Here is a 25,547-nt window from a genome sequence, read left to right on the forward strand (position 1 = left end):
GATTAATAATTAACCCCCGAAGACATCAATTCATTACACAATATAAAATACTGTTGAACAATGTTTATTATAGTTATCTTTGTACATGCTTCATTCACAGGTATCCACAGTAAAGCACCTACATGCCATCACATGGTAATGTGCTTGATAGGGCTCTATTGTGTGTGGTTTGCTCTGTGGTTGTCCTGTGCTGGAGTTACATTTTTTTCATCTTCATTAACATAAAAATGCAGTGCATAGAAGCATACTATTATTGCTGATGACATGGCATTGTTCTGCGTTTGGGTGTGCCAAGAAAGAAGTGACCCATCTCCCCATTTGAACTTTGGTTGAGGCGGCCTCATGGTCAGGAAACGGATGGGTGGTGAGTTTTTTTTAAATGTTATGAGCTTCCAGGAAGACCAGAAGGTGGTATGCATATCCTACATCCGACATGTGGCCCATTACAACCTGTCACTTAGGGGTAAACCAAGAGACTCCAGATAGAGTTACCACCTCAGGAATACAAAAAAACCAGGACAATCATGGGAAGAAGAATATCTCAATACCGAAAGAGAGGAGAACTATTTGTGAATGCATTGTTTTGAGTGGTGTATTATGACACAACAGACACATAACGGGGCTTTTAATGTCCCTGGAAGATGCATCTTTCCTAGGACCGCTATCTCAAAAAGAATAGACAATTGTGGGAAAATGACCCCGAGCTCTAGAGGAGACATTCAACTTATTTTTTTTACTGACTTTCACGAATTAATTGCTGACAATAATGATTATATTCACGTCATTATTTCGTTACATTTTGTGGTATGAACACTGAAGCAATTGTGTGCAGTTTCTTTGTCCGCTTGCCTCATTCAGAAGTCCCATGTGGCACACATAAAGAATTATTATTGTATATAGGCGTTGCGCACACGCTTACAGAGACCAGGTTGTCGGTTCAATGGAGCACAGTTACGCAGTGGTCATGTTTTTAGTCCTGTGTTCCTCAGCATGTGATGCTGTTTTAAATGTGTCTGCCTTCCAATTGTGGCAGCTATGTAGCTGTTTGAGATGTACAAAGCTCACCTATTACAATACTGTAATTGGTATTTTTACATTACATTATTTGTAGTGAACTGTCATACTTTTATGGACATGCCTTGGTGTAGAGTGACGTTTGTGAAAAGGGGAATATCTTGGCATGGGAATTCGAGCTCGTGTTGGAAATGTAAAAAGTTAATTTAATTGTTGTACAAAGCATGTTATGCTTTCGGCCAGAATTATGCATATCTCGCTTATTTTGTACCTGTTGTGTTTAACAGTTTTACTAGTGGTCGACGCCTTCGCAACCGGACACCCACACATTTTGCACTCTCGGCAAGAAAAAGATACGTTTTAAAGCAGAAACATGACTGGCGACATCTCAGAATGAAAGGGGGTAAATTAGAGGTGGTGGCACTTGCTTTCGTGTCACTGTGTTGGGCACATGGAGAGGATGTGGGCCCTGCCTGCGTGAAAAAAACACAGGATCGGATATGTCTGCTTATGTTTTGTGACCTTGCCCTGCTCGCTTTTGGAAATCCGTTTAAAACCATATGAGTGTGTGTAATCGCTGGGAGTACTTAGTCGGCCTGTTCAGCCGAATGCTGAACAGATGATTTGTGACACATAGGGTCGTCTCCTGTGTAAAATAATAGCGTTTGACTTTTCTTTATAAATGTCATATCAACATTAAACATAGCTAGATGAAGTTCAACTCTTGGTCGGGTGTCATAAAATCTCCAGTGATTCATGTTTCAGTACTTTATTATTTCACGTTTTATACAATGTTATTGGCCTTTTAACACACGTTTGCAGTATTGCTTTCAGCCATATCTACCTTGAAAAAAAAGAGGCAAAGTGAAGTTGGATTGTGGCATCGTTTGACTGAGAGGGATGGTAACGACGTGGGGAGGAGGCCTTCATCCATCAGTGTATAAAACATGGCTAATGGTGATTATAATGATTGAAGGTTATGATGCCAATGTATGCAGAACCTCGCACTCACTCCATCGCTGACCGCCTTTGTCACAAACTCGCAGCCGGATTTGTACAACTGACATTGGGGCGGATCAAAGAGTTCTGAAAGGCTAACCGCATCGCAGTGGTGCCAAAGTTAGGAAATTAAGTCTTCGTAAACGGTACGGATCAATAGGGAGCAAACATGACCAATGCGTAGGATGGCCATAAACACGAATTGGGCCAGGGAGGAAAGAACCGTGCCCCTTTGGTGTGTTAACCTGTAATCTACAGGTCCACACACGGCCTGTGTTTGCAATTGTACTTTGTATTTGGGTTATGCACTCACGTTGTGTAAAAACGGACAGTACTGTGCATTGTTAAGTCCATGGAAGGGCCATGCGGCGTTAGGCGGGTGGGTTCGAGGGGTGATCAGCTCCCTGCACCACTAAATTGCCGCAGTGGCTAGGAAATGTTCTATAACTCCCTCGCCTGGTATACAAGAGGTCGTGGGTTCCATCTTGACCCTGACACCTGCTGTATATTTGAAGTCTGCATGTCTCTCTTTCTCATCATCATCATCACCACAGTGGCTAGGAGATGTTAACTACCTCGCCTGGTATACAAGAGGTCGTGGGTTCCATCTTGACCCTGACGCCTGCTGTATATTTGGAGTTTGAATGTCTCTCTTTCTCATCATCATCATCGCCACGGTGGCTAGGAGATGTTAACTACCTCGCCTGGTATACAAGAGGTCGTGGGTTCCATCTTGACCATGAGACCTGCTGTATATTTGAAGTCTGCATGTCTCTCTTTCTCATCACCATCACCACGGTGGCTAGGAGATGTTAACTACCTCGTTTGGTATATAAGATGTCGTGGGTTCGATCTTGACCCTTACGCCTGCTGTATATTTGGAGTTTGAATGTCTCTCTTTCTCATCATCATCACCACCACCACAGTGGCTAGGAGATGTTAACTACCTCGCCTGGTATACAAGAGGTGGTGGATTCCATCCTGACCCTGACGCCTGCTGTATATTTGGAGTCTGCATGTCTCTCTCTCTTATCATCATCATCACGGTGGCTAGGAGATGTTAACTACCTCGCCTGGTATACAGGATGCCGTGGGTTCGATCCTGACCCTGACGCCTGCTGTATGTTTGGAGTCTGCATGACTCTCTATCTCATCATCACCGCCACAGTGCCTAGGAGATGTTAACTACCTCGCCTGGTATACAGGAGGTCGTGGATTCGATCTTGACCCTGACGCCTGCTGTATATTTGGAGTCTGCATGACTCTCTTTCTCATCATCACCGCCACAGTGCCTATGAGATGTTAACTACCTCGCATGGTATACAGGAGGTCGTGGGTTCGATCTTGACCCTGAAGCCTGCTGTATATTTGCAGTTTGCATGTCTCTCGCTTTCCCTGAATTCGCGTGGATTTGTCTCTGGGACATCCGTTGTTTTTTTTCCCCTCCACATTTAGAAACAACGTGAGTTTAGAGTATTTGGCTATAATACATTTCCAAATAATAAGCCACTTCGTTGAGCTATCATTCATGACCAGGTCGCTTCTGAAAAAGAGCTATATAGCTCAATGGGGCCTACCTGGTAAAATTTTAAAAAGTTTACTGTTGTTGTTAATTACATAATCAAGTAAAACATACAACTTATGTGTCACAGCTTTTTTGTGACACCGATCGTATATCAGCAAGAGTATACTTGGCTTGAGAGGACGTGTGGATTGTTAAAGACCTCGTCTGTTCTTGTCTGGTGGGGTAAGATTGCAAGCCAGGGTTAGGCAAGGGAAGGGTAACGTAGTCCGCAGAGATGGAGCGATGAAATCGCCAAATTGCTGGGTGGATTGTTATTGTTCATAATAGATGGCTTTTTTTGGGGTTAGATCGCGTACATTTCTAAATGTGTCCATATTTTTTGGTTCTGTCGGTAAGGTCACGTAGGTATATTTTATACGTCACCAAAACTTAAAATCTAGATTATAAATGTGTCGTTAAACCCGCCACCACCCGACACAGCCAACTAGTGAGGGTTGTCACGTAAACAGAACATGCCAATTCGTCACTACCTGTGTGTTGGAGAGTACTCAGATTGTAAATGTTGCAGCTTGGCTCTCCGGTTAGTGCTGTACTAGTACACTACACTATACACAACTATACACTACACTATACACTACACTCCACTAGTGCTGTACTAGTGACGAATTGGCCACGTTCTGTTTACGTGACACAACCCTTACTAGTTGGCTGTGTCGGGTGGTGGCGGCTTTAACGACACATTTATATCTTTACCCGATCTAACCCCCGTCCCCAAAAAACCTCTTATGGATGATTATTGGTCGCGAAAGTCTCCTACGTGTTAAACTATTGTTGTTATTGTTGTTGTTTGCGTCGCATCGACGTGAGGTGACGACAGCTTTGGGGAGGAGTGGGTGAAGGTGATGTTGATGATGATGTTGAAGATGTTGATGATGTTTCCCCTGGGGATGAGTGGATGAAGGTGATGATGTTGTTTCCCCTGAGTATAGGTAGGGCGTAATGTGTTTGTTGTTACTCTACATGTACAGCCCTACATCCACTGCTGTATGAGGGCATCTCGAAGCCGCAGGGTTCGTTTGACCATACTTCACGCTGGTCCGTGTGGGTTCGGTTAGTTGAGAACAGTGCATATCATCATCAGTTGTTTCTTTTTGTTTGCATTCTGACTGCTTGTGTTGTGGTTATTGTAAACATGATCCCTTGTACAAAGGTGTCAGTTTTTGTACCAGTTGAAAGGGTAAAAACCTATTACTATATTTTGCCACTGGTTAAGGAGGTCTCATAGTGTAAGATGGGGAATGTTTCGTCTTCATAGAACGACAGCCGAATATGAGGGGGGGTGTGGCATTAAATAAGTTTATACATTTTTGTAATTAATTTCAAGTGTTTTCAGTGTTGTGAGTTGAAGTGCCGACGGGTTTTTTTTGTTTGCAATCCGACCAAAGCGGTTGTTTATTCTTCTTATCTTGGAGATTTCCGAGATGATTTTCCCGCCACCTGCCAAGCGGAGGGGTTTTTTGGCGGGAAAAGCGAGCGCGTCGTGCGCATGCGCGCGTGGTGTCACGTGCGCGCGCACCATCGAAGCCGGAACGCGGGAAAACTTTGGACTCGGGAGTGGTGGTTTCGCCCCCCCCCCCCCCCTGACGGCATAAAAAAAAAACATTTTTAAAAAGTAATTTAAAGCGTTGCGACAATAAGTGACGTTAACACACGCGGACACGTTAAACGCTTAAAAAAAAACGTAACCCTCGTCCGATGTCATTGAACGGCTCGGGACGCCAAACTTTCTAGCACGTGCTGCAAAAAAAGCGCGGACAGAGGGGCGGGGTAGGAGGGGGAGGGGCGGGGTAGGGGGGGAGGGGCGGGGTAGGGGGGGAGGGGCGCAAAGCGGCTTCGCGGAAGCGGCGAGTTCCCGCCAAAAATTACGCGCCCTCGGGAGGGTGGGGGGGGCCCGCGCGCGCGCGAGACTTGACGCGTTAGCCCCGCCCACTAGTAGCCCCCACCCACTAATAGCCCCCACCCACTAGTAGCCCCCACCCACCCACACCCCCGCCCCGTCATTATTTTAGCCACGCCCCCTCCCGTACAAGACTGACCGGGCGAGCTCGAGTCGGCGCCGCTTCTCGTCTTCGCCGTGAGTTAAATTTTGTACAAAAAACAAATAATAAAATGCGTCAATAAATATATTGTAATTGCTATTTATTTTTCGCGTTTGTTTATGCGTGAGACGGCGCGGTTTATATGTGTTTTTTTCCGCTTAAAAGATATCGGTGGTGGTGGTGGTTGGTGGTGGTGATTGGTGGTGGAGCGGGTTTGAAAAATAAATAAATAACCGGCCCAAGTCTCGCGCTGCCTCGCGCGGCTGATCTCGCGAGACTTCGCGAGGCCGCTCATTAGCATAGAGGTTCCCGCCCGCGCCGGAGCGTTCATTGAGCGGCGGCGGCGGCGGCTCGACGCGAAGCATTTTAGTTTTTTAATCAGCCGCCCTTTAAATAACATAAACAACACCCCCCCCTCCTCCCCGCACAAAACAACAGCAGTAGTCGATGCGAGCTTCTCGCCCGTGAGCCGTTGTGCTACTTGCGATTCGTAAAAAAAAAAAATCAAAACCGAACATCGTTTTCCACATTCCCCCACCCCGCGCCTCAAGACCCCGGGACTTCGTCCCCTCCAGCAGCCAGCAGCATGTGGATTCAGGTGCGAACCATGGACGGCAAGCAGACGCACCGCCTCGACAACTTGTCCAAGTTGACGAAGATCGAGGAGCTCCGCGCCAGGATCCACGAGGTGTTCTGCGTGGAGCCCGACCAGCAGAGGCTCTTCTATCGTGGCAAGCAGGTAACCACCCCGACCGCCGGAGAGAGAGAGAAGAGAAGAGAGAGACACGGGTTTCTCTTGTTGTGCGGGGTTTGTGTGTGTGGGGGGGGGGGGGAAGGGAGGTGATAGCTCCTCGTGGTCGTGGTGTGAGCGGAGCAAGTGCTGGGAAAGTGCTCGCGCGTGTCTTGTGTAGATGATGAAGAGATCGTCGCCTGTGTGAGAAGTTGCAATTGATAGTGTGGCGTCAAAAGTTGTGATGTGGTGGGGGGTTCAATCGCGGGCCTTGATTGTGTACGGGGCAGGGATGTCCGTGGAGGGATCTGCTGGGGTTGGGGGGGCCCTGCCGAGGTGGGAGAAGTGCGGGCGGCGTGGGAACGTGGGGGTGGTGGTGGTGGGGGCCATGCTTTGTGTGAAAGTGAATTAATAATTATTATCGGTTTAACATGTAGATTTTCGTGAGCAATATAGATAAAGGTTTTTGGGGGGGGGGGGGGGGGGTAGATCGCGTAAATCTATAAATGTGTCGTTAAACCCGCCAGCGCTCGACACAGCCGATGTGTGTCGGGTGGAGGCGGGTTTTACGACACGTTTATGATATTGACGCGATGTAACACAAAAAACTGCATTATTAAATACTTTATGGACGCGGGATCGGTATAACAGTAATCTTAATTGTCTACCGTGGAGGTACGGGGGGAGGACAGTCTGTGCAGTGAATAATAATTTATTTAAATTATATTGTAGTTATATCAACTGCTCACACCCCCCCCCCCTCCTTGTATTTATCAATACATCCATTGCTTCTACACTCGTGAAGACCATTATCTATTTTGTTAGCATCGTCGATTGTCTACGCCAGTGGATGAGTCCTTCTCGTCGCCTTCATCAGCCATTGTATAATATCCACTTGACGTTTCCCATCTCCGATCGTTCTTCCTTCCCATCAGCGTTGTTGTTGTGCTCTTTCCTCTATCGCAGATGCAATGCACACCCGGCGTGTGTTGTGTGGGGCTGCTGTAAAATGGCATGCATGCGACCACTGTACCTGTGTAACCGATAGGGAGGGGACCCCTGGCGCGCATTGTGTTGCGCGGCGCACGTGTTTTGTCCTGGTGGGCGAGACCCGTGGTTAAACGCGGGCCGCTTTGCATTGGCATCTTCTCCACCCTGGGTCCACGACCTCGTGTGTCCGGCCCCCTTGAGACCGGGGGTGGGAGGGGGGGAAAAGTCGCCTTTTGCTGTTGTACCCCACGCCCCAACCCCCACCACTCCAGCCCCTTCTCACCCTCACCCCTAACCCACTGAGAACATCAGGAACGCTGACCGCGGCGGTCACGTGGAGAGGGGCGGCCCAAAGCAAGGCGACAGGCCGTCAACGCTTCCACCCGTCTCTCCGTGTACCTGTGTGTGGTTACATAAGTCTCCCTGTGTGCGTGCGTGTCGTATCGACGGATAAATAACACCTTACCCGCCATGTACGCGAGTGTACTGCGGCAGTGACACGCTTGTCCCTGTGTGTACGTGCGAGCGCCATGGCAGCTGCCTGGTTGTAACACCACCACCCCCCCCGTTATCGTCGGTGCTTCTGAATCTCGCGGAACACAAAGGCGCCACGGCCTCTCACGTGCTCGGCGCGGCCGAAAAAATGGGCACGGTAATATTCGCGCATACAAATTCCGTTTTGCGCCCCCACCCTTGCCCCCAGGGGTGAGATGAAAGCAATGGGAGCGTTGGACTTGATGTATTATTTTTACAATTGGGAGACGGCGGTGGTGTTTTAAGCGCCGAGGTAGAAAAATGTTGCACGCGACCGCTGCAGTGCCGGCCGTAGTCGTTTGCAAAAATGATCACGAGCAGAATGTAAGATTCCGTTACATTATTTACCGTGAAGCCGTAGGGTTTATTTCCTGGTGGTACCGCGAGCCGTTTTAATTTCGTCTTTAGGTGTTGGTAACCTATAACAGACCAGATCGGAGTCATATTAAAGTATGTGTTTTATGTTAAATATAGCCTAGCGTTCCAAAATTTGGCGAAATTATCTGAAGTTCGTGGCATTAATAAGGACTTACCTGTACTGACTGGCGTGGTGAAGTATGGTCATACAACCTCAGACCAATACGGTTTTGAGAGACCTTCAATCCAGGAATAGATTTCAATCCATTCCTGGATTGAGAGAGGGCTTTAAATTATTGTTTTATATTAACCTTGTATAGCCATTTAAAATTATTGATTCTTTCAATTATAACTTGTCTAAAATAAAAATATGTAAAGAAAATGCGTTTTTAATGCCAGCTATTTATATATACTCAAATGTTAAGAGTACACGATATATCTGCTACACATAGACATTTCACAATAACATGCTATGTATTACAAACTGTAAATCACCAAGGAACGGGCTTGAAATGTTAGCATTTTGGAATGTGTACACGGTGTTGGCATTTTCAAAAATGGTAATTTTTCAAAATGCCCTATTTTTACAGGCACGTGCGTGCTGTATACCCACGCATATAAACTGTCATTCAACAAATGTAATATCGTGCTAAAGTAGTAGCTTCCCAGAATTGGGTTCCTCGACTGGTCCTTGTTGGGGGCGGCAGATTGTCAGGAGGGGATGCACAATTCAAGGCCCACAACAGCACTACCACGTTCTGCCTGTGCCTCCGCCCATTTTCTGTCGCGGGACGACGCTGCTTTCCGCACCGCCCAATAGAAAACGGCCACACAGCCATTTTGTTTCAAAAGGGTTGTTGACGCACAGTTGATGTATGTTATATGGTGCATTCTAATTGCTCCATTGTAAAATAACTTGCTGATATCACAATAGTTTGGTCACTTGTTTTGCACGGATTAACACTGACATGGGCATTACTAAGGCTGCGTTGTGAATTAATTATTTAAAAATTCCTAACACGTCTGCTTTATACGTTAAAACTGTATTTTTTTACGTTGACGAGCTGTGAGCTTATCCAATAATTGCAGATGGAGCATTGCTACGGTGATTTTTTTTTCGGGCCACGTTTTCTTATTAAAATTGCCCTCATCACTCAGGCCGTGCGTTTATACTGGGAGTGGAGAAGACGACCGTGTACAACAAGCGATCTTGACATTGCCCATTGTGCTTTTCTAAGGCTGTTATATGTTAAAGGAGGAGTATTCACAGGTGTGCGCTGCCAACACTTTAAATATCTCAATTATCTGAAATTGGTAACACGAACCAATTTTGTAAAGATAATGTTGGGAGGGAACTTAGATGGGGTCAGCGCAGGCTGTACTGCTCGCGTCTGGGTAAAGGAAAATGTGTTTATGGAGTTTTCTGTTATATTAAGGAAGTATTATTCATTGCCTGAAAAAATGTGGAATTGCTTTATTCACATGCCTTCAGTTTCGTAAATTTTAGTTAACACCATTTAGATATTTTAGTTAAAATGTAAAATTTAGTTCAATTTCAAACTATATTTATAATAGTCCTAGTCTTTAAAAAAAAATCTAAGGCTACAAACAAGGCATGAGTGGACCTGCATGCATATGCTAGCTACCAACAGGCTTGACGGTGAGACGTTGGTACATTGTTTTATGTAAACATGACCTTTACGTCACACGGCACTTTAAATTAATTATTGTATTTAATACGAAGTTGTAAATATAATAAGGCGAAAATTAGGCCTGAATTGGAAATACTAATGTAACAATGTATTCGAATTAAGGGGAAAAGCAGGATTATTTGAATGTGTAGACGGCCATTTGGAGATGCAATTTTATCAAGTCGTGGCCCGGCTTGTGAATATGGCGGAGCTTGTTGTGCAGCCGTTGTTCTGAACAGACACGTGACTTGAAGGGCTGGCCCGCTCCCCACCATCAGGCATACATACGCTCTGGGTCTTCATCGTTTTCCCTTGTTGGGAGCGTAACCCTCCTGAGGCACTTTGCCATAATTGTTTATGTTTGTTCTGCAACTGTGAACAATGCATTTTTAAAATAATATTTTCATCGTTCATTAAAATTTTTGCCGATTTAGATTATGTAATTATCACATGAGGCTTTGTTGTAAACCAATTAATCTTAAAGGTAACTTTTAGGCTGATGTTTTTTGTGCCAAATACAAATTGTTATTTGTGATGAATTTTGTCAAATTTTACAAGATTGCATGGTACCAATTTTTCTCAGGCTTGAATGTTTGCTGGTTACGTACTTATGAACTTATTTTTTCTTACATGTGCAATTTTTTGTGTTGTGTGATCTGAGAAACCACTGACAAGCACATTTAAAACAAAATCCCCTGTGTAGATTTTCATGTTGGTGGGGATAGTCCTGGAATTTGTACCCGCTATCCTGTACAAATCCATTGTGGGAAATTTTTTCTATGATGGGTTAGTATTGACATTTCCACTCCACAACTAAAAATAACCCAATTGTGGATATATACTGAATGGTCATGTACACTGGCAGAGCCAGTGGGGGGTGGGGTGGCACGTTGCCCTCCCAATGATCCGATTGAAGTCCCTAATTTCGATCAGATAATTGGGGTTTATTAGTAATAAATCGGCATTTTGCGACTCCCACTGCCACTGTGTAGCATATTATTATGTGCCAGGGACTCTGAGATGATAGGACAATAGTCTGAGTTCATAATTGGCAATAACTAACGGCAAAAGCAGTTGTAAGTGACTCACAGAATTGTGCGTAGTTGCGTATACAGTACACGACTTCCCTGAAGGCATTCCTTCAGCGAGGGCGATGCCGATCACACACGGTTCGAATTCGACCCTCGATCGATGGCTGCGCCATCGCCGCACACGTGTCGAATAAAGAGCAAGGGACAAGTCCTTACTAACAACTCCTATCATTTTTCATTGCTGGAAGGGTTGCCCCCCCCCCCCACCTGAAAATCCTGGCTCCGCCATTGACTCATGTAGCCTTAGGTGTGTCGTATTTTGCAAACTATCATCTTATGGCTTCCTTCAGGATATTCAGGAAATATATTTTGATTACTGATAACTTTTAATTCCAGTACAGATGTTCCTGTGTGTTTCAAGTAAACATAGAAGTAGGTGTTTTAACACAACAGGAAGTATAGGCGGTCTGGAATGGATGAATGACTTGGAGGCATGGAATGTCCTGGCTATAACAGTATTCGGGGTCTCCAGGAGGATATGATGCACGTCTGTGAACTTGTTTGTCTATGCACAGGGAATGCAAAGGAAAAATAGAAAATGATATACTCTGCTCTCAGTATTTGGTGTGCTCTTGTTATACAGTTTAACCAACACATTTTTTAGTACAGTATTTTTGCAAACGTTTATTGTTTACTTTGCATTCTTTTAAGACTGAATCCGTTTCATGTCCATTACCAAACATTCTTTTGTAGCAGAAAACACTGTTTGCATTATTATTGGATGTTTTAAGTGCATCGACGTTCACTGGAATTTTTTTAGGGAGATTTGTCTTTCATTGTGTTAAATATGATTGGACATTGCATAAAGTAAAACGAGTTCAAGTATAATAAGCATCCCATTTTTCCCTATACTAAATTTGCGAATATATGGTGTGTTTCTATAGATGGAGAATGGACACAGCCTTTTTGACTACAGCGTGGGTCTGAACGAGATTGTACAACTCCTGGTCCGGCAGACTTCCAGCACAGCAGCGACTGAGAGTGCCGTTACCATTGTGGCCCCTTCAAACCAACCAGCTAAGTACGGACGCGATGGGGGCGAGCTGTCCGACACAGACTCGGGTTGTGGCTCTTCTCAGGGCGACTCGGACAAAAACTCCAACGGTGGAGAGCCACCACTCGATGCCGAGCCTGCCATTCCAGGAACATCTACACAGGCCGTCCTCAACCCTGGCTTTGGCACATACAAGGTGAGACTTGATTTGCAGCTGGTTTGCTTCACTTGTTCATAGTAATGCGTCGTGCAGATGTTTAACTTGCATTTAAAATCCTTAGATTTTTATTCGTGATTGCTTACATACATAAATTAACTACTAATTTTCTTTCATCTTACCCCATTGTGTGCGATCCAGATTAATGAGATGGTGGATGTCCGAGACTCCAACACTGGGGCCTGGTTTGAGGCAGAGGTTGTAGATGTAACTCGGGGTTCAGGGGAAGGAGCTTTGCCGAGTGATGATCAGGCAATGTCATCGTCAACAAAACCTCAATGCACTGATGAGAGCACTTCTCAGGACCATTCGGCTTCAGCGAGATCGTCAACCTGCAACGATATTTTTTACCGCGTAAAATATGATGAGTAAGTTTCGTAGGGTTGCTGTGTGCCATGACTCCTCACTGTTTTTTTTTATCGTTCAAATAAATGCAAACTGTTGGTTTTAATTATGGTGATAATATCAAAAATTGCTACTTGTTCAGTATTTCATTTTGAACATGATGGTCAGTGTTTGTAAATTGATATATTTTCTTGGCAGCAGCCCTTGTACACTTGATAAGTCCAAAGTTATTTTCCCCCATTGTTTTCACGTGACAGCCTTTTTACATACGATTCATTCTAGAAACTTGCCATGAAGTTAATTTGGCCACTGTGCTGTGTTACAATAATGTTGGTTTTCAAAGACAAAACTATTTAATGCTGTACAGGCATACCTCTTATACCGCTCAGGATGCATTCTTGTTAAGTGGAGCATGATACGAAACAGTGCTATAGGAGGGTCATAACATGGTTCCAATTGAGATGTGTTACGACAGTGCTTTTTTGACCTATGAGCGATATGAGGGCTTCATTGGGGTATCGGTAATAGCCTTAATGATAGGGTACACATGATAAATGTTTGAAAGCATTTCATAAATACAAATAATGACTTGGTAAAAATTACATTAAAAATACAAGAAGTTATGGACTCGCCAGTGGATTCGGTTGGAGCTCCCGTAAGAATGACCACCGGTTTGCCATACACACACATGCCTCAGGAAGCTATACAAAATTGGATTCTATCCATGGATCGCCAATTAATCTACTCTAATTGGATGGACTGAGCAGAATCGCTACAATAGACACCTCGATTCAGGTTCCAATACATGGGCAAAGACGTGCCCCTAGGGCAATACCACGCCTACTTCCATATATGGGCTGATCTGCGCGGGACTTTTCCTCGAGGACAAAAGAGTGTTATAACGAAACAGCTTTATAAAAGGTATGCCTGTATTAAGTTCAAAGTATGACAAGTTATTCATACTTCTTATGATGTCCCTAAACACCCATCTGGAAACTTATGGTCAAGTTGGTATTCCAGAGACTTGTGTGAAAATTGGATCCATGTTTGGAAATATCTTAGATGCAGACAGTGATGCATGTCTAAAGTGTGTTTGTGTGCGTGTGTTTGTGTGCACAGCTACCCTGAATATGGCGTTGTGCGGGTGTGTGAAGGGCCCTACATTCGGCCACGGGCACGCACGCTAGTGCCTTGGCAGGATTTGGCCATCGGAGACGTAGTCATGGTCAACTATAACCCAGATGAGCCTACTGAGCGTGGCTTTTGGTATGATGCGCAGATCCAGCGAAAACGTGAAACCCGTACCCTGCGGGAGCTCTTAGCCCTGGTCATTATTGGGTGAGTGAGAATGCAAGTGCCCTTTTTACTTACTGTCTAATCAGTTTTGAAATGCGGTGGAGCATATGATGATATGCACTCTTGCTGAAGTAAAATTGCCATTAGACATTCCAAGCAAACTATAGCAGTACATTGTAGAAAAGCTTATAGGTGCATTTGTGCAAACAGCTTCTTTATTTTTTTGTTATCTACTTTATTAACAAGATGATTAAAATAAGGTATTTCCAGATATATTCTCGCTGTACTTAAGTCAAACATTGCGGAGCCAAAACACTTCAAAGACGATGCTAAAACTACTTTCTTGGGAAACGCGATGATTTACATATTTTGCTGAAGTATCTGAATTTGTGATGTTGCTAAAATAATGCAGAGCAGGCAGGCAGCCAAATCGTTTCTTTCACACAAAGCCTGGCAGTATTTGAGCTACCTGTTGCCAGAAAATGGAAAATTAATACAATGCCAAATGCCTTTTGCCAGTGTGCTATAGGGGTCTACTCTTGGAATGTGTTTTTATGAGTGCTCGGACCACACAGGTTGTCGGTGCATTTTCACAAGTTGTACACTGAAAAACAGACTCGCTACATATTTCTGCATTTGTTCCCACATTGCAAACAATTAATTAGCATTAAGGTTTGGTGCATGTCTCTGGCTTGGGTGGTCAAAACGACTGCTCCATTTTTCACAGACAAAAAAAACTGGAGTTTCAGTGGTTTGGAATGCAGCGGTCATGAAAAACATCTAATTAACTTGAACGTTTCCTTTGATGTGGTGTGCTGCAATTACAATGTTTACTACATAACTCGGTGAAACTACCCACTGCAGTCTCATGAGATACTAAGGGCAATGCTCCGATGGCTGGTGGTAGTTGGGTCACAGTGAGGTCATTACTGCGGTTCTGTTAAGACTACTTTATTTTTAATAATTTGGTCCACAATTTTTATGGGAACAAAATGTCCCCTAATGAATTATACATGTTCTATTTAATTCTGCCAAGAGCAGGGAAAGCGGGCAGTGCAGCTTGTTATTCGGTACCTTAATGAATTATTATCCACTGCTTTTAAAATTCCTGTAATCTTAAACGCACCACTACTTTCAACCCTTATGGAGGGAAATGAGTCTGAAATACAAACACATAATGATTGCTTCTGAGCAGTTTGTTAGAGTATTGCAACGTTACAGAAGAACATCTGGGTATTGCATTCGTGTCTAAGTGACCAAAAAAATAACAGAAAACATTGTTTAGTTGAAAATGTAAATTTGGGCGGCGCTGCATAAGTTTTGGTTTGCTTTTCATGGTGATTAGTTGCCCGTTATGTTGTCATCGTTCCACAAGGTTGGCAAGTGCATCAACAGCCCGAGGAAGTGATTGCCGATATACCGTATTTTGTTTTGTGCTCAATACTATTTTTAGTGTAGCATGCTGCCATCTAGTGTAAAAGTTGATGTAGTGAAAACATTTTCACTGTAGGCTTTTGGTAGTTGTTTGTACCTGAGTGTTATTTTCTGTTTTGGGTGTAGGTATAATTGTGGGAACTCTTTTTTTTCATTAAAATAATGTTGTTATTCAAACGTGTGTATTTTTGCCATTCTTAGAGATGGTGCTGAGGCTCTGACAGACTGCAAGATACGGTTTGTGGATGAAGTGTACAAGATTGAAGAGCCTGGAAAAGCTACTGAGATCACCAGCAACAGCCCCGTGAAACGTAATAAATCACTATTGGATATTAATTGTTTCTTGCTATTTGTTTAAAATGATTATTTTTTTGAGTGGGAGCTTTCACACTTATTCAATGTGAAAAATCACTGGAAATAATTGTGAGTTTAATGTACCTAAACGTTAATGCATAGGCATTTCAAGTTAAAAGTACTGCTTTCATTGGGTTGCATATCATGAATGTTGACAATTGAACTTTGCGATTGTGGGTGCAGGGCAGACTGGTCCAGAATGCAAGGTGTGCAAGGATGATCCAAACAAAGATTGCAGGCACTGTGCTTGCCACATATGTGGCGGCAAGCAAGATCCTGACAAGCAGCTGATGTGTGACGAATGCAACATGGCGTTCCACATATATTGCCTTAACCCACCTCTTCGTCATATTCCCAAAGATGATGAAGACTGGTAAGTCGACAAGAACAGGTCTATAATTATACTCTTTGGTTCTTTCGGTAAAGAACCAAAGAGTATGGATTCCTGCAGTCACGAAAGCTTCAAATCAAGGCCTATAATTGTTTTACTTTTGCATTAATTAACATTTGCATACAGTGTACTGACAACGCAAAATGTTGCACTCTTAAAAAATATAGTTTAGTTACAGTCTCACTCCACAGGCTATATAAGCAAGCGGCTAATATATTTTGTGAACCATTTCATACCAACAGGTACTGTCCTGGTTGTAAGCTAGACGATGGCGAGGTTGTCCGAGCAGGTGAGATGCTAAAAGAGAGCAAGAAAAAGGCCAAGATGCCATCTGCCACATCCAACTGTGCACGAGATTGGGGGAAGGTATCTTCTACATTTCACACTGATACAAGCCTATTGAAATGATAATATAGGACAAAATGTGAAACCTACGCACACATCTGGTTCTCTGTTGAAATAACTGATAGAATGTATTGAAAGAGGCCAACATGTAGTACTAAATATCCATTAAAAGCAGCTGATTTACTATTCTAACAACCTTTGTAATTGTGCTTCAATTATGTAAAATGTACAATAAGAACAAAACATTTAAGAATCGCGATATTTCTACATTTTCAGCCCTTTATCCATCAGTGAACCTAACGTGTAAGAAAAAACGATTGATGGCTATTTTTTTCACATAATTGTAATATTAATGAAGTGCCAGGAGTTAAAGAATGGACTGCTTTATCTCCAGGGCATGGCATGTGTGGGCCGGACCAAGGAGTGTACCATCGTGCCGTCTAACCACCACGGCCCGATCCCCGGGGTCCCAGTGGGCTCCTTGTGGAAGTTCAGGGTGCAGGTACAGTATTTAACCATAAACCAATTCAAAAATTTTGTGTAAATATTGATAAATCAGCAGATGGAATAGGTGAATGTAGGCATATAATACATTTTAGTTGTCATGTGACATGCAAGACTCGGTGGGAAGACCGTGCCCATGGTTGCACTTTGTGCCATTTATAAGTAAACTTTTCTGTGTTATTTAAGAATTTAACCTTGAACCCCTGGCTTAAATCTTTGCAGAATAACTTATTTTAATACAATAAAAAATATTTTATCATAATTTTCCAAATTTGTTTAATTGGCTTCCTCCAATGTATGTTGAATTTCCTTTGCAACCGTACATAGCTAACCCTAAGATTGTTGTTTTGGCAGGTGAGCGAATCGGGTGTGCACAGGCCTCACGTGGCCGGAATCCATGGCCGCAGCACGGATGGCTCCTACTCTCTAGTACTGGCTGGTGGCTACGAGGATGACGTGGTAATTGTTATGTTTTTTGTTTGTTGCGGTTGCACCCGATTCAAGAGCCGAATGGCTCACAGGGCTATACCTAATAAATGAACTTGAACTTGAATTGTCTTGGTGCTGTCATTCCAATAACGGATACATTGCAAGGAAGCAATCTGTGATGAGCTGCGATTGAACTTTTTCCTCCCTCCGTTTCAAGGACCGTGGCACTGAATTCACTTACACGGGAAGCGGCGGACGTGATCTGTCTGGGAACAAACGCACTGCCGAGCAGTCGTGTGACCAGAAGCTTGCAAAGATGAACAGGTTTGTGGAGTACAACATACATATGAAGAAAACCCATTTGCATGCCATCAAAAATGTTTAAAAGTGATTTTGTCATCGTATTAATACAAAAACTCCATTGCAGGGCTTTAGCACTTAATTGTAAAGCAGCACTGAATGACAAAGTTGGAGCGGACGCAAAGGACTGGCGTGCCGGTAAGCCGGTTCGAGTGGTGCGCAGTGCCAAAGGCCGCAAGCACAGCAAGTTTGCACCCGAGGAAGGCAACCGCTACGACGGCATATACAAGGCAAGCTTCTTCAAAGCCAAATGCATCGTCATTGATCTGGCTAATTTGATATGATGGACATGAAATGAATGATCGTTGCGTGTTGTGCGGTACGATTGTAACAGTGTCTGCTTGGGTTTGCATTGCTGAACACAGGTCGTGAAGTACTGGCCAGAGAAAGGAAAGTCCGGGTTCCTGGTTTGGCGCTATCTGTTGAGGAGGGATGATGAAGAGCCTGCGCCCTGGACTAAAGATGGCAAGGAACGCTGCAAGATGCTTGGTCTCACCATGCAGGTGCGTTTCTTTATTCAAATGCTTTACCGTTTACATTCACAATCAATTAAGTGGCTGTGAGGCATTTTCTTTCTGGTAATTTGTGTAAAAGGTGTGTACTCTTTTGTACAAATATTTGTTTAAACATTTACTTGTATAACTTTCATAGCATCAAGTAATTTGTTAAAATTACTGTGCATTTTTTTATATTCTGCTTTGTACTTAATGATAGACCAATTCAAGCACTAATGTCGACTAATGATCACAATGCTTTTGTGTTGTGAGCAGTATCCAGAAGGGTATTTGGAAGCCAAGGCCAATAAGGAGCATGCCAATAATGAAGAGAGTGACGAGGAAGAAGAGTTATCCCCACCTCTTACGCCCGTACCCGCTCGTGGCACCAGCAAGCGCAAGCGATCACTAAAAAGTACGTGTGCTGTCTTGCTTTTTTCCACTGAATAATACGCGCATACTTCATAGCATACGCGCCAATTGCATGACTACAGTTGTACGCAATACTTACGCTTGACGTGTTTTTCCCGCTGTGCGCCAGGCGGCGATGTTGAGACTCCAACCAAAAGCCCCAAAGTGACACCGAAAAAGGCAAAGGTGGAGGCATATAAACTGTCAAGTGAGCAGAGGAAACTAATCAAGGAAGATTCCCAGAACAAGAAGCTGTGGGATGAAGCCATGGAATCTCTTTCAGAGGGCACGGTGAGTGGCGCATAGATGGGTTTATTAGCGACAGCTTTGACATTATAGAAAAAGGCTTGTACGTTTATTTGTGAGTTTGTAACTTCCAATTGCTTTCTTGAGGCTGCCCTCAAAGTTTTCCCATTCCATCCTCAGTTATGTGCAGTGTAGTGACCTCCCCAATATGTTTTCATATTAACTTGTTTTCTCTTCCGCTGTCTTCCTCTTTATTTTGCCTTGCCTCGGTATCCACTCTGTAGTGAGTGTGTCCTGCCCATTTGAACTTTTTTCCTTCTCGACACCACATCTATTGGCTGGTGCTAAATACTATTTAATTATCTTTTGGCAATTATGTATTTCATAAAGTCTACAAAGTTGAGGTATGAGGATCAATGTGTTCACAGTTATGATTTATTTTCCCTGTTTGTGTTAAATGAAGGTGTATATTGAAGCGTATGAATTTGTAGATGGTAAGTGTAAGCTTTACATTCTGTGGATTGTGCTGTTTATCATTGCAGAAGTTCCTGTCAAAGCTTGAAGAGCTGTGTCTGTGCATTTGCTGCCAAGAATTGGTGTGGCAGCCAGTCACCACAGAGTGCCACCATAATGTCTGCAAAGTGAGTGTTGTCGTTGTGACAAGCACTGTAGGCCAAATCAATATGAATTCGTATTTAAAATATGTAACTTGATATAAAATAGCAGAATTATGTCGACAGTAATTGTCTATAAATTATTAATATATCTTTTTATTTTATTGTTTTCCTTCTAAATAATATATTTTTATTTTATTATTTCCCTTCTACGTGACTTTACCGAAAGAACCAAGAATATGAATCCCTGCAGTCACGAAAGCTTTAATCAGTAATTGTCTAACCATAAAAATGTCACTTGTGGGCTCAGAATAAATAATGAATGCATGCTGTCTGTCTAAGGTAACCCCTCATATGAAAATGGCATTTTGAGACATGGTATAGTATTTATGTACAAAGTGTGATGTGCCTCATTGTGCCACCGTTCTTTGTATCCACAGAGCTGCCTGCAGCGCTCGTTCAAAGCTCAGGTGTACACCTGTCCAGCTTGTCGTCTCGAGCTGGGCAAGTCCAACAGCATGGCGATCAACCAGAAGCTGCAAACCCTTCTCAATCAGCTCTTCCCTGGCTATGGCAGTGGTCGGTGATTTCTCAGATAATCTTACACAGACCATGCCGGGCTTACTGGATTCCTTATTGTACACACAGGTGGATCGGCATTCGTCTTTCGGCCAGTTACTGTTTGATTGTTGCGCGAGAGGTGGAGAGAACCAGACATTGTTTCTTTTGTTCTTCTCCACATTTGTGAGATACTAAGCATTTTGCCCAATTGTAACCCAAAATTGTTTTATTTCTTTACCACCGCTGAATGGTGGTTTTTGCATATACATATAGAAATGAAATTTAACAGATCTACCTAAATATGCGAAACTTTTCAAATAGGTTGTATATATTTGATAAACAATTTGTAGGACCGATCATTCAATATATTTCTACAATTTTGTCGTTCGGCACAATTTAGGTGTCCCAGGTTAGTTGATGCCAAAGCCATGATTTTACATTTGTGTAGATGTGAAAGCAGTTCTTAATTTAAAACCCAATCACACTGGAATCCTTTAAATTGTTTAGCTTTAAATATTTCTGTGCTACACAGCTCTTTAGAAATTGATCAATTCTGCTTAGGTTACCGGAGTTTAATCTTTTTCTATGCGAAATGCGAACAAGAAACCAGCTGGACCACTTAATAGGTCATATTTTCTTACCTAAATGACACCAGGTAAAATTGAAGGAAAATAGCTTAACTTAGTGTGAGTGAGGAGTCTGGGTGAGAAACTTTGCAAAAGACAATAGTGATATCCTTCAGCTTCTACTGTTGCTGGCTTTTTGACTGTTCGTTTTAATGTGCCTTCCCCTACTCTATTGAAACGAAAGGCATGAAGCCAGCACAGTGTTGCACTATGGGAGGTGCTTGTGTGTTGGTTTTTATAAGCTTTTCAGTAGGCTTCCTTCCAACACTCGAGCAGTGAATTGCATCTGATTCCAAACCAGCAAAATCGTGTGACCATGTCCTTAATGGCATATTTATTACTATCTGCTGCAGGTTTAGGGGTTTGTTTGGATGATAAACCTCTGATGCACAATGCCATGAAAACATGCAATAAGTGTGCCTATACTAATTTCAATAGAGATAAAATATGTTTTACGATGTGCATATATGATGGAAATGTTTAAATAAGGCTTTTATTTCTTTTGCCATGTCTGTTTTAAGCATGTTTGTATTTCTCTTCAGCAGATCAGACCGTGTTAATATGCTACAAACTTGGTCGTTTTAAATGCATTGTATAAAGACGGTAGATAACATTTTAGTATCAACTATTCATGGCTGAATTTTCTACCATAAAGGTATTGACGTTTGCTATTAAAACTTTCAGTGTTTTCCAGAATGCTATTTTCATATTCCATTTACACTGCTGGCTGAGCAAATAATTTGAATGTGTTCCTACAAAGCAATTGGATATATTCCTACTTTGGCAAGAATGCATTCAGAATTATCAAAAGCATATTATTAGGGGGATTACTGTCATGTAACTATAATATGTGAATTGCATTTCGTAAAGTTGAAACTACTCGTGCTTTCTATTGATTACCAAACTCTTGAATACATGCTCTTTTATTAAAGTTAATAATTGGAGAAACCATTTTTCCCTTGGATACAGAATAGTATAAATTACGCTTAATGTTGTCTTAATGTTCAATATAATAGATATCCTCTTAATACCATGTTGGAAAATTGAACAAAGATTTTTGGTATAATTTATTAACAGTTTTTTAGCCACAACACTTCCAATTTCCCCGCACCTCTGATTAGCATGGTTGGCTACATACGGTGCGAAAGAAGTTCTATATTGTAGGTATCACAAACACGGAAATCTGCTACCTCAGCCTATAGGGGAGAAGATTTTATGATGGATTAAAACATCAGCACATATACTGCCAATCAAACTGCCTTTCATTCTACCAGTTGTGATAACTTTCAATTCTTTCTGGAAGTTGTCAAATAAACTTTACCTAGTTTTTATGCGACAGCACTGTTGCTGTAAAAAAAATCATTTGAGGTGGCAAGATTTTCAAATGAGGGTTGCATTCTTATTACATGTAAAATTGGGAAGTGTATTATATTTAGTACAACTAATGAGGTAATAGTTTAAAGTATTCTAAGAAACACTGCCAACATAAGTTGATTTGCATGTTAATGGGTGTTTTTGAGAAATGAAAGTATCACTTTTCGGTGTCTCCCATACCTTGCCATTGTATGATGTTACAATTATGCCATTTTTACCAGAGGGATGCATTCCAGTTACCTCATCCCCCTTCAATTGTCACGACCAGTGTGGCATTTTCTGTGGTAATAAGGTCCCTTGAAAAAATGTATCAGATGGTTAAAGATGGCCCCGGCAATATTTTAACTGGTTGTGAGATGCATTGAAAGTAGGAGATGAACCAACAGTTGAATTTTATCTTGGTATTTTGTGCCCACTGCCTCGCCAGATGAAAAAAGCAAGCCAATAACTATTAAAAACACGATTTTAAACTTAATTACCAAATGTGGAAGATCGTTTCACACTGTGCTTGTTTAACATTTGCTAATTTTGATGGGTGTACCTCAACATTTGAGACGTTGCAAGCAGCTTGGGGATTTGCTATGTTTGAAGTAGCTTGTGTTAGAAAGTCCTTCCCTATCCTGTTTACGCTTTGTGACGAAGGCTCATTTTGCTTACTGTATGTAACTCAATATACATTGATTTCTGTTTTATAACTGGTTTAAATAAATACCTTAAGTTTCAACCATGCATTCTGCTTTTCATTTTGTGCAAAATTGTGTTGCCATCAGTTGGTGGGGAAGAGAGGGGGTAAATACTGGTCATGATGGTTACTAAATACTGAATCGTCATCCAATGTCTGTTCACGAGATGAAATCATGCACAGTAAACACCTCACTGGGATACAGAATTATGCTCAGCAAACAACTTAAAAACGAAATCCGTCAGCCATGATCGGTTGGGTCAAGTCCTCCCAACTTCATTGCGTGGAGTTCTGATGCCTCAATCCACCGCGCTCCTGTACGCGTGCGATTCATATAACCACGTAGGAGTCATTTGATGTTTTCTTTTTCTGCCAGTTTGTCACCAGTCTTGGCCATCTGCTCTCATCTTTTGTTTCCTGCCTGAGTCCACATTTTAAAGAAATATCAGTTTGTGTTCTCAGCACCACATGTAACTCTTTTCTCTGCAATCCCACCGGCGTGTTACCACAATTGGCCACACGGTGGCCTCCGGTGCTGCTGTGCTCAAATGTAACACATTTAGGGGCAGCTGTTGAACCCAAACTGCAATTTCAGGGCTCTGCCAGTCACTTAATTTCTTGTTATTTCGTGGCGTTTTAGGCTAAAATATTCTATGTAGGCGATGATGCATGAAGTAGTCATTTCCGCATTAGTTTGTCAAATCGAGTGTGGGAGTTTACAAAAAGCAGAGGCGGTGAAGTATGGGTAGTGCTGCCACTGCTACGTAAGACCGCATGGCCCACAAGCAGCTCCGTGGCTCTGTTGGGGTGTCTGATGCTCACTGAATGGATAGTCACAAAATTAACAAATAAAATTATACATTCGTTTACAGTATTTGAATAAACACCGTTTGTCAAGACCCCTGCTGTGGGTGAAGGCCCCTCCCCATGCCGTATCGGTCATTGACGTTTCACCATTCTTGACTGCTCGTGCGAATTGGTAAAGGATGGTGTCCAAATATACCCCACTGATGTTAGAGCTTTGGTTGGGAATCGTACTCACGTCATCAGGTTCCAGTGCTATGCACGAACCACTGCAGTAGATTGAAAAAAAGGACGATAAAAGTGTATTCAATCACGTGTTTTTGGATCAAAGTAGTAACGTTCCACAATTTATATATATATTTTTTGGCTGAATACAATTAAGAAATTTGTTTTTAATACAAAATAAGTAAACTTTTGCCCAATGTTGACCAAACAGCATAGTTGATAGGTTGTCATTCTTTAAGAATTTTTAACGAATATCTTTGTATATATTCTGGCTGATAATACTGAGTTAATTTGTAGATAGTGCAGAAAATCAATTATGCTGTATTCATATTCCCATGCCTATACTCTCCACTTCCAATGCAATGAACAATGTTGTTAAATGTGGTTAAACAACCCTCAAAACGTATGGCGTAGGGAGGCCCTCATCCAGTCGTGGTTGGCAACGGGTTGCATATTATATTACAATGCAGTTATGTTTTTCCTTTACACTACTACAGTAACAATGACAAAGGGAAAAGTCACTGAAAACATTTATTAAACCACAATTACATTTTCACATCACACAAATGAAGGCATAGTGAAAACCGACAATGAGAGTGCACTTTGCTAATAACTTTAGAGGCTGTAATGAAAGCCTCAAATGGCTTTATAAATAATATAGGGGAAGGCATTTTTTTCAAACAAAGTTTGGTTGGAATAACTTTGGTACAAGGTTGGTTTAATAATGCACACCCAATTTACTGAATTCAATTATTTACACACCACCTGTAACATTAAACCCGCAGTAAAGCCCCTGATGCATAAACATTTAAGTATGGAAGGTGACGTTCAGAAAAAAAGTACGAGAACAGCATCAATCGAGGGGAATATGGTCTCCAGTAACTGCACATCTCATTCAAGTGTCAACGTAGATTAAGAGCGGCACAACATGAACGCGCAGATGCAGTTGAACTGCTAAAGCAGCAATAACAGGCGGTCGAGCACTTTACAAACATTTCAATGGTCATTCTCTCCCCAGAACATTAACCAATAATTTACACGAACACAATTTGGACCCAGTTCTTACTGGAGTCATCAAACCTCATCACTTATTTATCTTCTGGACTCGTCATGCATCATGAAGCCCCTGCTGAAGCATTTCACATCCAGCAAAGTCCCAGTCATTGCTAACGTCGATATTAACACTATCCAAACCAGTGTGACTTAGTTCATCTTAAATATCACAGCAATAATCTTAGATCAACAAAGGTCCTTCAGTAGTTCAAATATTACTTATCCCTTTTAAACACAAGTAAATGTATAGAAACTCAAGACGCCCCAAAGTATTCCTGCAATGCAAGCCATATTTTCCACCTCCCTGTCTCTGGTCCACCCCGACCACTCAACTGCACCATCTAGCAACACTCCTAGTGCCTGGCTGCCTTGCAAATCTTATCGTAGACCTCCGGGAAGGCACCCTCACAGCCGTACTGCTTGCGCATCTTCTGGTAGAGCGTTGGGTCGAACATGTTCCAGAATTCCTCCCGGCTCATGTAGGAATCGGCATAGAGCATCTGGAACCTGTGTGGGATGAAGGTGTCATTTAATAAACATGGAAAGCAGCCTTTTTTTTAAAGAAAACTGGGTGGCATTGTTTTGCAGGGGACCCATTTATAAATGCAAAGCTTACGTTAAATTAAGCATGGCATTAACACAGTGAATTAAAGTTTTCTTGAATTAAGAGTGCCATCTGTTGGATTCGTACATTAATTATGGTTCAATTCCACTGAAAGTCTGAGTTTTTATTTATTTATTACACATGATACCAAAGC

General features: G+C 42.4%; 1 protein-coding gene across 1 annotated transcript; it reads left to right on the forward strand.

Annotated features, from left to right (window-relative positions):
* The first annotated feature begins 5,614 nt into the window (after nt 1–5,614).
* Nucleotides 5,615–22,749, forward strand: LOC133351867 (E3 ubiquitin-protein ligase UHRF1-like). The gene is made up of 17 exons (XM_061567442.1): nt 5,615–5,672; nt 6,189–6,376; nt 11,915–12,220; nt 12,383–12,609; nt 13,706–13,924; nt 15,518–15,627; nt 15,854–16,043; nt 16,304–16,427; nt 16,801–16,908; nt 17,265–17,369; nt 17,557–17,663; nt 17,767–17,929; nt 18,065–18,202; nt 18,470–18,608; nt 18,735–18,895; nt 19,393–19,491; nt 19,905–22,749. The coding sequence occupies exons 2-17, from the start codon at nt 6,224–6,226 to the stop codon at nt 20,049–20,051; spliced, it is 2,496 nt and encodes an 831-aa protein (XP_061423426.1). The 5' UTR covers nt 5,615–5,672; nt 6,189–6,223; the 3' UTR covers nt 20,052–22,749.
* Nucleotides 22,750–25,547: the final 2,798 nt, after the last annotated feature.

The sequence above is a fragment of the Lethenteron reissneri genome, chromosome 39, assembly GCF_015708825.2.
Source record: "Lethenteron reissneri isolate LAM-NWPU_2019-01 chromosome 39, ASM1570882v1, whole genome shotgun sequence".
NCBI classification, from domain to species: Eukaryota; Metazoa; Chordata; class Hyperoartia; order Petromyzontiformes; family Petromyzontidae; genus Lethenteron; species Lethenteron reissneri.